The sequence below is a fragment of the Montipora capricornis genome, chromosome 5 (genome assembly GCF_036669925.1).
Source record: "Montipora capricornis isolate CH-2021 chromosome 5, ASM3666992v2, whole genome shotgun sequence".
In the NCBI taxonomy this organism is placed as follows: Eukaryota; Metazoa; Cnidaria; class Anthozoa; order Scleractinia; family Acroporidae; genus Montipora; species Montipora capricornis.
Genome location: NC_090887.1, coordinates 2,556,679 through 2,572,963, shown reverse-complemented (window position 1 = coordinate 2,572,963; position 16,285 = coordinate 2,556,679). Strand labels below are relative to the sequence as shown.

The 16,285-nt window shown below is 39.7% G+C and overlaps 2 protein-coding genes across 3 annotated transcripts in view; one reads left to right on the top strand and one right to left on the bottom strand.

Annotated features, from left to right (window-relative positions):
- Positions 1–6,325, top strand: part of LOC138049101 (WD repeat and HMG-box DNA-binding protein 1-like) — a 43,557-nt gene extending 37,232 nt beyond the window's left edge. The window contains exons 25-28 of the mRNA XM_068895229.1: positions 535–853; positions 2,258–2,491; positions 3,167–3,311; positions 5,868–6,325. Coding sequence (XP_068751330.1) covers positions 535–853; positions 2,258–2,491; positions 3,167–3,311; positions 5,868–6,195 — 1,026 coding nt within the window. The 3' untranslated portion in view covers positions 6,196–6,325. The remainder of the gene's footprint in view (positions 1–534; positions 854–2,257; positions 2,492–3,166; positions 3,312–5,867) is intronic.
- A 2,572-nt stretch (positions 6,326–8,897) lies between these two features.
- Positions 8,898–16,285, bottom strand: part of LOC138049094 (protein PopC-like) — a 47,973-nt gene continuing 40,585 nt past the window's right edge. For both annotated transcript variants that reach the window (XM_068895221.1, XM_068895222.1), the window contains 3 exons: positions 13,393–13,942; positions 10,933–11,101; positions 8,898–9,858 (listed from right to left, as the gene is read on the bottom strand). In XM_068895221.1, coding sequence (XP_068751322.1) covers positions 9,245–9,858; positions 10,933–11,101; positions 13,393–13,942 — 1,333 coding nt within the window. In that variant the 3' untranslated portion in view covers positions 8,898–9,244. The remainder of the gene's footprint in view (positions 9,859–10,932; positions 11,102–13,392; positions 13,943–16,285) is intronic.

Sequence of the window (16,285 nt, the reverse complement as noted above, 5' to 3'; positions counted from 1 at the left end):
GCCCAGAGTGAAGCGAGTGGAAAATGGTGGAGTGAGGGTTGACAATTTTTGTCTCTCTCCTGTTTCACTCCTCCATTCCTTACTCGCTCAAACGTGTAGTCGTGGCCCAGTGATAAAAGGGGGATGTGGATGTTTCGGCTTCAAATCAAATCTGGATTCAAACCTGGATTCAATCCGGATTCTAGTCCCTAACCCTAACACCAAATACGATATTTGTCTTTGGCACTTCCGAATTCAAGTGCACCACACTTTGTAGAAGCCAACTGGTTGCGTTCTTCCAGCTTTCAAGGTTTGTTTCGTAGCGCTGTTGTCTTCATTTGAAGTTCTTCTTTCTATACACTACTAAAATCTTCAAGCTTTAAATTTTACCGTTTCTTCGCCTTTAAGTACGGCTGCTAAAAAGACGTCCTTTCATTAATAAAATTTCCGAAGGCGATTAAAAAATCTTGAGAAAGTTATTCCCCTCCGGGCAGAACTTGATGTAATTCCTTGGTAATCTTTAAGCGTTGAAGTTCAGTTCCTTTTAATTCATAGGTAAGCTTAGCCATAAAGTATGCAGCACTCACTCGTCGAATGAACCTGGCAAATCGGCTTGATACCTTAGCGCGCAAAAAGGCCGGCCTAGAGGATGACGATTTGCAGCAGTCTGGTCAGGCAGTCAGACGAGGTCATAAGGTATCGCAACCAAAGAGGCATGGGCGATCTGGTCGGACTGTGTCAAGACAAACAGAACAGGTTGAAGAAGAGGACGAGGAAGAAGAAGAAGAAGAAGAGATGGAAGAGAATGAAATAATGGAAGATAATGGAATGGGAGATGATATGGAAGAGGACTCAGAGATGTCAAGTAGAGAAGGTACACGACTTTCACGATGATGTTAGAATTTTTAAATCATTGCAGTTATCATGAACGTTATTTCAGCATTAACGAAAGAAAAACCTGGGAAATTCAGTCTCGAACTGGATTCGAACCCATGATCTCTGCGATACCGGTCCAGTGCTCTACCAATTGAGCTATCAATTCCTTTGAGGGCTGGGCATTTTGTGAGATTGCAATAAACCCGTAATAAACACGTGCAATACCTTGCGTAACTGCGATGAGCTAATGCTTCTTTCCGCAGTTTACTAGAAATATATCCGAGGCCCACAGCCCCTGCAAAAACCTAGAGGGGCGGCCAATTTGCAGTCCACAAAAAATCTCGATTTCTCGCGCCTGCGAAGCCTGCGAAACCAAATTAGGATGCGTTCTCTCGTTCCTTGAGAACGCAATAATGTATCATCTATTTAAGACAGTGCATGGTCTTGTTCTTTCGTTGCTAACGAAAATCAGTGTTTAGTTGCCACTACCTGATCCGAGCAGCACTAGAAATGTATGTTCTGTGGCATGGTTTGGCTTTTAGGTTGGTGAAGTGGAATACTCCGATATTTTGGGGTTCTGTTTTATGTAAGAGAGTTGTTTTGAATTTATAAGCGCAAAATGATCCCAGTTTAAGGTAGAAACTGAATCAGTTGCAAGGGATCTGGAAAAAACCCAAGCTTAGTCCAAGACGTGACGAAGTTGGTTTTCAATTAAGTGAATCATTGGCAGTTACTTTGGGTTTGAATTGCTTCACTTCGTTTTTGGCGCCAAAATTTACCCTCACATGTTGGCCAATATAAGGAGCAAAAGCAAGAGGAATTGTCAATTACTAGCATTTTTTTCCCGCGCTTTGTGTCGGCGGCATGATTTTGCTTTGCGTCGTGATTGGCTCATTCGATTAGCCGCGGTGTTTTGATTGGACAAGTAATAGGGAGCTTAAGAAAAGGCGACAGCGACGGCAACAACAACGCCACAAAACATTAATCTCATTGGTTAAAAAGATCATCAATAATCGTGCTGCACGTGCAGCACGGATTTTAGCAAATATTCTTGTGGTACTCTGCATAGCGATGACATGAAATCACAAAATTTGAGGTGTTGACGATAATATGAGCATGCAACAGGTAATATTTCAGTCTCTGAAAGCGCTCGTTCCGTACCAATTTATTTTTGGGGTACTTCGCCCACATTGTAGGACGTGAACAAGATGGACTTGTGATAAAGCAAAGTTCGATTTTGAGTTGACGTTTCGTCGCCGTCGCCGTCGCCGTCGCCGTCGTATATCTTAAAGCCCCTTTATAATATCTTTCAGTGATTTCACATGTGAATGATATGTATTCAATCATGTAATTACTCACAGAATGATAGGTTTTGCCGGTTCGAAACTACTCTTTTTTTCAGAAAGGAAAGGTCTGGCAAATCTAGACAGTCGACATCTTGAAGAGAAGAACTCGAGATCTAATCGTGTTATGAAGCCAAGGCCACCATCTTCTCCCGCACCAAGTTTTAGCTCCAGCCAAGGTCGCTCCAACCCCTTCAGGATCGGCAGTCAAAGTAGAAAATCAGCAGGGAAGAGTTTCTTTGATAGCGTTGAAGAGGAGAAGAAATCCTTACTGATGAACAGGAACAAGATATGTAAGTGGTACAGGATTTCTAATTGAGGAAAACTCTTTCTCTTGCTTTTCCCGAAAATCCCGAAACTCTTCAGGCGTATTTTACTATACATCAAACACCTTGTATCTTCAAAAGTAATAAATCGTGAAAATTTACGATGTTACAACTTTTACAATTTACAATTCGCGACACATATAAGGCTTCTTATCTTCAAAACGAAAACGTTAAAGTCACGGAATTTTACAATTGTCAGAAGTCTATTACCAGAAGTGTGGATTCCTCTTATGTGCCCTGGGCCCTCAGATTACTGTATTATGTAAATTTGGACTACAGGTCCCGCCAAATAATGCCCAATCAGATTGGGTCTGGTGGCCTCAACGCTTCTGATTGGTCCGCAACCGGGTAGCCACTCGGGGATTGCCGGTGCTAAATGCAAAATAGTAGTGGCTGTTCTAAAAATAGATAATACCGTAAAATGACTTCTGAGAGCCCTGCAAAGAAATTTATTAAAATGGAACAAAAGTAAATGTAAGGCGCGTATAGCCTATGTTTTTTTTTTTTTTTTTAATTTAACTTTTCCATTTCCGTTGTCGTTGCTTTTAGCGCTTAGTTTTTAGTCCTCTGACGTTTGACGGTGTGGTTTTTTTAGCATTTAATTTTTAGTAGCTTAATTTTTCACTCTTTCTCTCTTAAAAGCTCCTGAATCAAAACTGGCACACAAAAAGAAAAAGGGGAAACAGACGACACTGTTGAAGACGCCACCTGGAAAAGAAAAACAAGCAAATAACGGCGAAACGACGCCAGAGGAGGCACAGCAAACAGAAAAAAAGTGTGCTAGAAAGTAAGTAGGATTCTATGATGATATCTGTGTGTACGTAACTTATTTTCCAAGTGTGTGGCATCAGTCTGGGAATCAAACCCGGGACGCAGTCACTCACCGCCAAATTTTTTTTGCGCATCATCATCTTCACCCTTTGACTTCGAGGTGTGATCGGTACGTAAATTCTCCTCACAATTTCAATGAAATGTCAGTGAGGCAGGTATTGAGAATGAAAAATATCAGCTTAAGAGGTGTGATCTTGATATAACATCAAATTCTCATGACTACCCAAAAAATAAATCGATGGGTACTAGTTGGGAGAATGAGCGTTTCGATCTTGGGAATGAAAGAATCAATATTGCACGGGCTTTATCAAAGTTTTGTGATACATCTTATATGACCTTTTCAGGCTTCTCCCCTTTGCCATTTTAAATTCTATGCCTCCAGTCTCGCTTTCGCAATTTACCGCGGGGGAATGGGAGGAACATGTGACTTGCATCGAGAACTCGGAGAGACAAGAAAGACGACGGTAACAGCGAAGAAAAAAAACGGAAAAAGCCGTGCGCTTATATATTAAATATTCTCATGTTGGGGCTACATATACTATGAGAGGATTGACTCGAACGGTTTTGAAGTAAATATAGAGAGTGCTGTTGTTTTCTCAACGTTGCCCTCAGACATGCATACAAACTTTATGTTAGCTCGAATTTCAGACTAATATATCCGAGAAAATGACACAACAGAACAGAATCGAACAACAACTGTTAAGAATCCCAACTGGCCGAAGGCAAACGAGTTGGCTATTTACAAGCGCAGCTGAGAAGTTGAACCAGGGACTACCAGGAACAAATTCAACGAATGGTCACAGCGGGTCTTGAACCCTGGTTCTCCCGATCTCAAAGAAAATCGCCCTTACCACTGGGCCACAATACCTCCTTAAATTCTCAAGTTTGGAGTACATTGAAGAAAAAACACACGATTTTTTCAACTTCTTGAAATCAATAATACCTTATTGTATCAGGATATTATAGGCAATTAGCACTGGTGTCAATGGGCTAGTTTCGAATAGACCATATTCGTATTCTCAGGTATTGGACTGGAACGTAGCTTGCAATGAAGGCTAATGCGGGGGAATATATCAAAAAGTACTTGCATTTGAAAAGATTCCCCCGCATTAGCCTCCATTGCAAGCTACTTCCAGTCCAATACTGAGAATACGAATGTGGTCTATTGTGCAACCAAAAAAAAAAACAGAATCGAGGTTCAGAGGAATAATTTGCATTTTGCTTTGTTTTGAACAAAACAAAATGCAAATTATTCCACTGAACCTCGACTCTGTTTTTTGTTGCTGCACAGTTCGAAACTAGCCTATTAACATATTTGAAATTAACGCGCCTTCATTTAAAGGAAATCAGCAAACGAGTGCTATATTCTTTATACGATCTCGTAAAAAGTGTCCTTAACGGAAACAGTGACTGCGGGACCGCGGGAGCAGCATTTTATGTATGTAAATGACTGCGGGACTGCGGGAGCAGCTTTTTGGAAGCGAATTGTAAGTGAGGCGGTATTCTACAATCTAGCCAAAGAATAGCCCACTTTCGATATAATTAAATTCATTCCTAAACAAAAGGCATCATCTCGAGGCTCTGGGGAATTTATTCATACAAAGCCTTGTATTTATTCCCCAGAAACTCGAAATGATGCCTTTTGTTTAGGACTGAACTTAAATATATCGAAATTGATTTATTTGTTGACAACACTAAGAAAATGCAGTCGAAGTACAGTAGACGATTTACTAATGTGAAAGATTGATGTGAAACAAAGTGCGCGAATAAGCTAGCTGTCAAGAATCTCTGGCGTGTGTCACAGATTTGGGGGGAAAATAATATGAAAATTAAATGAGCAGTGTCACCGGTGGCGCATGCGTAACAGCATGCCAAAATTTTTGAAAAAGAAGGAGTGTGAGGTGTGAATATCTTGCACAATCAAAGCCATCCGTGGTCACTTTAGTGAAGCAAATATCCTGTGGCGTTCAGAAACAAATTCTCTATATTTTCGTTGTTGTTCTTCTTATAAAGCGAAACTCAGTTAAGAGCTGGGAAATTAACGTTAACACTTAAATTAACGCGAATTTTTCCAATCCACGTGGCGTTTTCCTATTATTTGACAATTATTGGCCGAAGGCAAAGTGAATGTTGGTGAATATTTACCGAGACGTAATCGAGGTAAATATTCCCCAATATTTACTGAGCCTGCGGCGAATAATTGTTTTAGTGTAGTTTTCAGCGGTGAATATCAAGAAAGTGAAAAACAACGTGCTAAAACACGATAAAAGGGCTCAAAAAGTGCTTGATTAGCTTAGCAGCCGCGCCTCCAAAATGTTATATTTACCGGGTAGCGCGGTGAATATGACACTAAATTCTTATATTCACCGCTGAAAATTATGCTAAACGGTATTATTTTGTTCGCGTTGCTGTTGCAGTAACCGCCGTCGTTTCTCAGCCTTTGAGTAACTTTCATTAATGAAGTAATTAGTCAATTACTTAATCAATTTCTTTATTTATTGCGTTCACTCAGAGTCAATGGCTTTAACCTCTGGTATGAAGAAAATAAAGGAACTTTGGCAGAAGCCGAACCCGAACTAAGCGATACGGAGCTGGTCAAAGTCGCTATGCGAAAATGGAAGTCACTCGGAGAAGAAGAAAAGGCCGAATGGAATAAAAGAGCAAAAGAGGAAGCTACAAGCGGAGCTGAACAGGACGAATTAAAGAAAAGGAAACGCAAAACCTGCGATGATGAGAATGAGGAAACTAGCAACAAACTGAATCAAGCCAAGAAGGCTAAGGAATTAAAGGCTGGTGGAGCGACATCCAAGTTAGCTGGGTTTGTTTACAAAAAAGACTGATCAAATTTCAGCGTAAACCATTTTCGTTCGGTGTTCGATCCAAATAAGCACTACTTTTGGAGCAATTCTTGGAATGGACAATAAAGATTTTTTTCCAAGTAAATCTTAATAAAATACAAATTGGTTAGCATTATGAACATCAAAAATTCAAGTGCCTGTGTGTGTTATTTGTGAAATTGCTTATCGAAGTAGTGAATAATTCCTGAAGAAAATACAGAAGAAATGACAGATTCGTCTGTTGGGACAAAAGAGAAATGGTCTTTTTCATCAACAGAATTCTTGAAAGTTACACAAAGCTTTTCGAACTCCATCCCGATTCCATATCTGAGATTTGCAGCCTCGTTTTGAGGTTGCAACTCTGAAGAAGTTATCCGGATGAACTTAGTCTTTGAAAGCTTTGTTTACCGGTATCAGCACTTTGACTCCTTTCATTTGACTACTGTCTGTTTTGTGGTCTCATCGATCAGCAGTCCATTCAGCCAAGCCAACCACATTGCTGAAGGAAAAGCCAGACCACAACACCGGGAACTACATGCCCTACTCTTTTCGACTAGTGTGTGGGATCCTTAACGTCCCACAGACAGGGTTCGCACACTTTTTCAGACCAAAAATTCAAGGACTTTCAAGGACCAAATTTTGAAATTTCAAGGACCTCTTTTTTATTTACGTCGATGAATTTACCCATAGAAATGGTCTGACAGTACAATTCTTCCTCATTTTCCGTAACGTACATGCGTGAAAATAATGTACGTTTGTATGACATGACTTGAGTGGCTGATTATTTTCACTGAAGTTTTCAAAGATTAAAAATGCGGGTCAGAAAAAAATTCAAGGACTTTCAAGGACCAGGAATAAAGAGCAGCGATTTTCAAGGATTTTCAAGGCCTTGAAAATGCACTCCCAAATTCAAGGGTTTTCAAGACGCGTACGAACCCTGCACAGATTTTATGAACATTGAAGGGTTGTGAGACGGGGCCTACGGTTTATAGTCCTTATCCGAGAAGACTTGAAAGTCTAACCATTTGCGAATGTAATTACAAAGGCAGCACTTTCTCCTCAGTTATTTAAAGACCCTGAGTGTTGGTCCGGCCGGAGTCGAACTCACGACCTCCCGCATGGCAGCCCGGTGCTCAACCAACTGAGCAACCGGTGTAACTTTCAAGAAATTTGTAGATGAAATGTTTCATTAAATTTCAGTGGCTCAACCCTAGGGAAATGACTTATTTTGCAAATGCCGAATGCTCTCAGTATTAAAGCGATTATTCCATGAGCTCGCGTTTAACAGAGTGCGAAATAGCCAACGATCCTAACGAGGCGCGTTGCACCGTTTCAGGTTGGGGCGACACGACCAAGATGATTTTGCAAACGACGTCATCTCTTCATGGAACTTTCAGAAAAGCGATCGGCATTTCGCTTCGACGTCATTTGAAATGCAGTAATGTGATTGGGCAACGGAACTGTTTACTGCTCATATTAGGAATTTCCTTGGCGGGAATTAGGAGAAGCTTTGTTGTAATCTTGCCAAGCATTGGTCCGTGAAACAAATTGCGAACACTTTTTCAACGTCATAGGAAAGTCGCTGTAATCCCGGGACGTTTGAATTGGGTACAACATTGAGTTAGCCGATTACGTCTATTGCAACTAAATGTCATTCTTTTATCTACGGATTGAAGTCTAAGCAGCCATTTTTATTCCGTTAGCTTTCAATGAATTGTTAGGGTTAGCTTCATGTTTCATTTATATACTTGCGATGTTTAAGGTGGTTATCTCGAGAGTCTAGAGGTTAAGTGCGTTTGCTTTTCAGCCATTAAACCGAATTCGATATCGTTTACCCAGCTTTTTCATAAATTTCTTGCCAACGATAAACTTGAGGTGGCTCAACCTGTTTCAACCATTTGGAGGGAATGTCTTATTCGGAACTAATTCTACAACAATGTTTCATACAGCGATGTTATGGTACCATATGAAACACCAACAATTTCTTAACAGGATGCATATATTAATGTGACGTAATAAGTTACACAGTAGCAAAAGAACCATCGAAAAACGCCCTATATTTTGTGTTTTTTTTTTTTAATTATCCGGAGCGGATTCAGAGCCACCTCAAAATTTTCCAATTGTGAAGGTGGCTCTGAATCCGCTCCAGAGAATTTTTTTAAACTTTGCAGCGAGTTTCATCTTAACCTGCTTATCACTTTTCAGAAATAAAAAATGAGTCACCGAGTTCACTTTTGAGATATACGTGTTAAAAGACAAAATACAGAGTGCTTTTGGATGGCTCTTTTGTTACCATGGTAACCTATTCCGTCACATTAATGAGTGCATCTTGTTGAGCATTTATTGATGTTTCATACGGTATCATAACATTGCCGTTCAGTGAAACCGTTGGGTGGATTCAATCCTTCCAAATAGTACTGTTTGTTGAAAGTGTTAAAACTGGTTTGAGCCTCCTTCGTCGTCCAGATAACGACCGTTTACGAAACCGAAATTTGCCTCGGCGTGACATGCGGGTTGAGTTTGTTGGTTGTCTACTCGGGACAGTGCATCCGTCACGATGATGTCGCGGCGCACAGTCTGTTCCTCTGGGAACCCAAACAGGGCCGAGCTTCTCGGGGCGGACAGCGGAACACCTTCATCGACACCTTGAAGCGTGACACTGGCCTGCAATCAACAAGCGAGATTCGAACACTCATGCTGGATAGGTCGTTGTGGCAAGCCACCATTTGTGGTTCCCGAGGAGACTCGACTTGATGACTCTGCTTTGAGAGGTTTTTCTTTAGATACACCAGTTTTCCCCTATCCTGAAAAAAACAATGTCCAATCTGCTTGATTGATTTGAGTTAAAATGATTTGATATCTATGTAGTGTCCCCAATTTGTTCTCCAGCGCTGGAAGACTTGACATGTTAAAACAATTCATTAACACTCAATATTATTATTATTATTATTTTTATTATTATTATTATTATTATTATTATTATTATTATTAATCGCAGATTAAATGTTAGTAAATTCAAACTCAGCTCAGCCCGTTGTCTCTACTTGTAGATTCACATATCAATCAAGAGTTGATTTCTTGTTCTAAGTCGAGTAGATTTCACGACCTCTTGAGTTATGTTTTCACAGTTTTTTAGAATAAGCTTTCTCAATCTCGGCCACTGTTTGTCATCGTGTTTGATGTACCACTCCACGAGGAGAGCATCAGAGATTCCCGTGCACCCACTGAGATCAAGCGTTCTTAGAACAGGAAACATGGGAGCCACATTTCTCAACTGAGCATCCGTTACACTCAATCCCGCTAAACCCAAGTAACGCAAGGTCTTGCCAACAAACTTGGAAAGTTCATTAAGTTCTTCGCCTCTTATCCTCGTGGAGCCGTTCAAATCCACCCACTCCAGCTTTGTCAAAATGTGGACAACTAGTGAAAGGTTTCCAGGGAGCCTTGTGCCAGTCAAATTTAGCTTCGTCAAAGCTGGTAGTCTGGGAAGGATTGTGAATAACGAGGAGACATGACAGCGAGTTACCTTTAGGCTGGTTAGGGTCTCGTTCTGCGCGGAGCCGGGAAATATCCAAGAGAGTAAAGTCTCTGTCACGACCAGCGGACAGTCAGTTACTTCTAGCAAGGTCAAACTGGGACAACCAACGGACTTTGTTTCTTGATTATCTAAGGTTAAAGAAAAGTCTGATTATAGGTCATTATGCCCGTGATTTCATATTGACACTGGAAATGACCGTGTGACTTCTGGGTACAAGATTCATTTAAAGTTATACGTTTACACCGCTTCTACCTTTGGAACGATCCATGGTCGTTCTCAGTCTCCGCGGTTTTTTCTGACTAAAAAGGGCTCTAGGAACGAGGATGGTGAAGATGGTGAAAGAGGAGTTGAGTTCTGAGCACGCGTATTAGATCTTTTCTTAGATGCGCCTGTGCAGAGTGGAAAACTGATCGTCATGATCCATTCTCGTCACAAGAGCCTCGGATCGACCCAAGGCTCCGGGAAACTATATGTAGGAAAACATGCGCCGTAGGGTTCTTATAGACAAAACTTGGCTATTTGAACCTTACAGCGCCTGCTCACTCCTCGTGCTAACATGAATGGACCAATTAAAGACGCTTTTGATTGTTCTTCACGAAAACCAATGACAAGACACTTTGTTTCACGGTTCCCCAGAGCTCTTCTCTCCCTCAGTCAAGAGAAGAGCTCTGGGGTCGAGAATGGTCCTGATCATGCTGAAATCGTGCTGTAAACGCGCGCACGGCATTGATAGTATTATTGTAGCAACGTTCTTGGAAAGTTCTAAACTCTGAATGGAGAGCTTAAGACAAGGCATCTTTGAGTGATGGACGATCACCAGAAGTGGAGCTTTTTCTGCACCCTTAAAAATTGTTTTGGTTCAAATTTCCATCTATAATTTGGTGGGGGGGGGGGGGGGAATTGGAATGTAAATGGTCTGTGTTTATCTTACTTACACTGTATTTGCAGTGTTTTTATTTTGGCATTCGTATTACAAAAGTAACCAAAGCACTAATAAAATACAAAAAAAAGTCTATAATGCCCGACGATTTTACCTCCAAGTTACTGAATAGAAATTCCTTTGGAGTAAAGAGGTTAACGACAACTACGTCTCTCTCCTACAGCTTGAGTTGTGCTTACAGATTTTACTCTGTCTGATGCCAGGCATTTTTACTCGGTGTTGAAAAATCCCTTAGGAGCAAATGGGTTAAAAAAATATTTACCTTGAATACCTCTACTGGCAATGTAAATGGAGGCCAGAGTTAGTACTTGTATATTTGGATTTGATATTAGAGCCTTAAAATGGGCCTCCACAAGAGCCCCATGTATAAGTGAAATACTTGTTAGTTTGCCAGCAAAGCAATTAAGACCTCTCAGCAGATCCATCCCCAACTATAAAACATAAATTACAAACATATTTTTCAGTCTGGTATTTCCTCGTTGAAATAAAGTCAAATTTATCCCTTGACCCCAGGTATTCAGGTATGAAAGGATGATCGGTCTTCCCAACAGGCAAGGTTTCTGCATAATGTAAAATTATTATCAACATCATCATTTCACAGAGATTAGTTTAAACTTGAGACGTTAGAATGGGATGAAGACAAAACATGGATTACCCTCATGGAGTTTAGTTAAGAGGTAAAAAAAAAAATCATTTTTTTGAAAATGGAACTCCCAAGCAAAGGCTGCCCAATTCATGAAACAAAATTTAAATCATTATAAAACCTACCTCTCTTCTTCCACGTCTGATGTTTAACAAAGCACATTTACTATACCTGTATTTCTGAGTAGTGGCCAGCTGATTATCTTTTTTCAAAATGGTGGCCAGCTGCTACAAGACCCGCACCAGCGGAAATCATTTAAGGTACCAATTATGTACAGTCAAAGGACATACTACTTCGAAAAAAAATATTTTTACGGCTCAAAACTATTTTTAGGGGTACTCCATAGGGGTATTCTGTTTAGTGGTACACTTGTACTCCATGTTTTGTCCTCAGGCACTAGAATTTCGAACTCTCCATCAAATCCCCGGGACCTCAGACAGAAAGCACCTTTTGCAGGATGTTGGCAGTGCCAAGAAACAGCCACGATATAAGTGAGATTTGAAGTACAGTATTTTGGTATGTTACCTAGTGCCCCCTACTTTGCAAGTAGAGTCTCTTCGATCTTCCTTAATAAGTCGGGAAGAGGAAGACGACTCTGCCAGCCACCTCAGTATTCTTTGATTTGCCACTCATCCAAAGAAATGGATGAGTCAGTTCATTTTCGACTTGTCAAACCTGTTTGTTTGTTTGTTTGTTTTTTCGTGCATGATCAATCGCCACGCATCACCAATATTTTTGAAATTTACAACAGCGTGGCAAAACTCTAAATTCCCATGAGAATTTCCTCCATAACTAGTCTGCCAGAAACCTAAAACTGTTTCAGTAAAAAAGGAAATGGCAATTTAAAAGTATGAACTACCTTGAGTTTCCACGGAAATGGTTCCTTGGTTGTCGTGTGTTTGCTAGAGTTGTTCGAAAACATGTATCCAGACTGTTTTCCTTTCGTGGTTTAATTTGTGGTTACTAGTCACGTGTGACTGGCACTGATTACACTTAAATTTTTAACACATGCACAATACGATGATGATGTCAAGGCGGCTGGCAGAGCCTTCTTCCTATACCTAACTTGTCTTGGAAGATCGAATGAGACTGCTTGCAGGATAAGTGCCCCCAGCTGGGAACAACTGCTGTTGTCCAACTTCAAATCAGAGCTCTAAATAGTTTCATATTCCTTTATTTCGATATTGTGGTCACCGAGGATAGCCACATCAATGATTTAGCATGTCCCAGCGGCATCCTTATCCCCAACAACAGCCGGTCTCCGATGCTCTATCACTCTGTTAGTTTGGATGTTAAAATCCTATATCTTGACCTTTCGATTCTGTGATTGTACCACAATTTGTCCACTTCAATACATTATTATCCACAATTTAGCCACTTCAATACCGTCCTTACTATGTACTTAACAAAATATCACATTATTTTGTGATTGGTCAATGACGAAATGCATAAATAGCTTATAGGGTGCAATACGGAAGTTAATATGGAAACAAAGTGATGGAGTGATTTTATTGAGTATTATAATTATAAATAAAAAGTTGTATGAACTTGCTCGTGGATTTCATGATTTATGGCCACTTGTGATGTTTTGAAAATTCTCATATTGCACTTGTTATATTTTGTGAACTTTCGAAACATCACCCCTGCCCATATTGTAACATAAGATATGTATTTTTTATCTTGTGAGGAAATAAAGACTATTATTATTATTGTTATTATTACATATGATTTCCTGTACATACATGTATTTTAATGCAGATACATTAGAGGAGATAAGAGCATAATAATTATTATTATTTAGAGTGTCTCAGTTTGCAGTCCTTTTGTGCACAAGTTCAGGGGGTGCAAAACAAAAGTTTTTCTGTCCCTTGGGACTTAAAATGGTTGCCTGTGAAAAAGGCCCAATCATGTAGCACTTCCATGTTTGGTGCAAACCCTGCAAAAAAATGGCGGTTTTGGCTTTTTTAGTCGAGTAAATTTCTTGGCCTTGTTCTCATAGATGTTGTCACCACTTACGCTACACTACACTCCTTTATACTTTAAAAGACTTGAATTTGCTACTTAAAGTTTTCTTCATACCTTTAGTTCGAAAGCCCTTCCACCTGGAGAAAAAGTCGAGTGTAGAGAAGGTCTCACTCCACCCAAATTGTATCCAAGTATTATTTCCTCTAGCCCCGGTAGTTGTTGCAGGACACCAGTGAATTGTTCATATGATGTCATCCAGTGGATGTCTCTCAAATCAATCTTTTTTAGCTTCCAATTACCAGCAACTGCAGCCTTCCTCAGGATTGGAAAAATGGACAGGCCTGTGAAAGCAAATGATATCCTTTCCAACTGGGATCCCAATGACTGCAGTATAACCTCTATAACATCATTTTCCTCGTCACATTTACTATTTTGAATGACCAATTCTGTTATTCCTCTCGATTTAATTCCTTGCAGGATCCAAGTGTCAATCTGTTCACTTTTTCCCTCAGTCTTTGACAAACACACGATCACCGTGATTTCCCTCCAGAAATAAGGTGCACTGAACAATCGACGGAAATATCGATTGACCCTGAGCATGTTTCCAAGGTCTTTTGGAGCAAGAAACTGAGTAATGTGGGAGATGATGACATCTGGTAATGACCTAAAAGTGTACAAAAGGAATTTAAGTGAAGCTATGATCCTCGCAGTTACATGTAAGAATGCAATTTGAGCAATTGAGTTCACAATAATTATTAATCAAGAAAAATTCAGGACTTCAACAGGTTCAGGGTTTGAGCCCGTGACTTTGCGATGTCACTGCGGTGCTCTAACCAACACCCGCATCGCAAGGTCAGGGGTTCAAATCCCCCTTAAAGTCCTGAAGTTTTCAGGCTTAATTCTCTCCACGCAATTGCAAACATTGTGTTCATATATGCGTAGATCATACAATGTAGCTTCACTTGATTTCATATCCGCAGTTAAATATAAATTATGATTCCTTTCGTTATCATTTCATTGTTAAAAGAAATTTAGTTAGCTACAATCTTGGACAAAACTTGTTGGGAAAATGTGATGCTCTAATTTGTCTGTGTGAAAAAGATTAAAATCTTCCTACTTTCCCCCCTCCCCCCATTCCAATGTTGGTTGAAAAAACGACCAAAGGCTTGCACAGTATTTTGCATGACATTATCAACATTGGTATCGGGGGGAGGGGGGAAGGCCCATGAATATATTTTGACAGTGCATGGGTGCCAAATGATGCTTAAGATAGACTTTTTCCCAAGAGTGCACAATACCTTTGTAAATGTTCATGTCCGAGATTGTATAATTCATGTTTTCATTAATATTAAATTCAAAGAGTCTCAAAGAGTCTCAATGACCATGGACAGTTTGATATGTAGATCTCTTGAGAGTCTCCATACTGGTGTAGTTTGAATATTACTGGACTGCTGCATGTAGGTTTTTGGTATAAAAGGTACCTTAATTTTTGTTACCAATTGGAGACTGTTGCGTATATGACAGTTCTGAAGGTTGTTGATTACTCCACTTATTGTAATCGCTTAGTTATGGATTGGTTGCAAGGTTATGAGCATGATTTTCATTCAAGAGAATTCAAAGAAACTTTCTCCCCACAGAGAGAGGTTGCAAATGCAATAAGTAGACAGTATTTATTTAACTTGTCAAGCACTTCATTTTAATTATCAAATCCCAAAGGAACTTCAACGGGAAATCCCGCCAGGTTTCAGATGTTTTGCAACTCTCCGGCTTAGGATAAGTTCTTAACCATCGTCTATGTTAGAGGATCATTATGAAGACAACTTAACGCCAACCATTCAATAAAACAATGATTAACAGATACTTTCAACGGTTAACAGGGAAGGTGCAATGGAAACAATAGAGGGACATTTTTTTCGGTGTCTTGCACGTTATTCGTTGTTAACCATTGAAATGACTACATTTTCTTCTGTTAATCGTGCCAACTGCCTTAAATCATCGTTTAGGGTTCATTCCTTTCGAGTTAAAAAGTTCCTTATTGTGTGCTAAGAAAACAACAGACATGTCATTTTTTCTGGCTCTATAACACCAATAAAAACCATGCTGACCACTTGCTACTTGATTAGCACTGTCTGCCATTGTTAAGTGCCAAAAAAATGGCTTTCATTACATATATGATCCCATAATTGGAAACGACAAATTAGCTCAAATTAAGCAGCATATCATGCCGTAAAATTTGATACAAATGATTCTTTGGGCCGATGAATCTGCCATAACTTTTTTTTCATTTTTGTATTTTTACAATCTTGGACAAAACTCGTAGGGAAAATATGACGCTCTAATTGTCTGTGTGATAAAGATTAAATTCTTCCTACTTTCCCCCCTCCCCCCATTCCAATGTTGGTTGAAACAACGACCAAAGGCTTGGAATGCACAGTATTAAATTTTTGCATCACATTATCACATTGGTATGGGGGGGAGGGGGAAAGGGCCACATGGCATATATTTTGACAGTGGGTGCCAAATGATGCTTAAGATAGACTTTAACCAAGTGTTTTATCCTTAGAAGATTGTAGCTAACATAGCATAGATTGGCACCACAAAGTCCTGAATATTCTTATTGTCAATTTGCTGTAAGGTGCCCTCATGAGTTTCAACACTTTCAAGAAACTGTGACAGTCTTACCATTGTCAACCTGAAGCTGACAAACCCTTTTCAAATTAACTTTGTACTCAACTTTTCAGTGGTACTAGTAGTGGTGGCAAAAAATTCTCTATCACCCCAATCTATAAAAAATTCAGTTTTCCACTTTCGCACAGTTAATACAAAAATTGGCAAATAAAATAAATTAATAGATTAATTTTAACGACTTGAAAAAAAAAAGGCAAAAACACTTGGAAAAACTAGACTTTTCCAAGAATGCATTTCAAAACATGAGGGAAACAAGAACAGCTAAAATTTCTAGAAGCTTTAATAATACCATGATTTAAAGGGAAAGAACGGTCTAGAA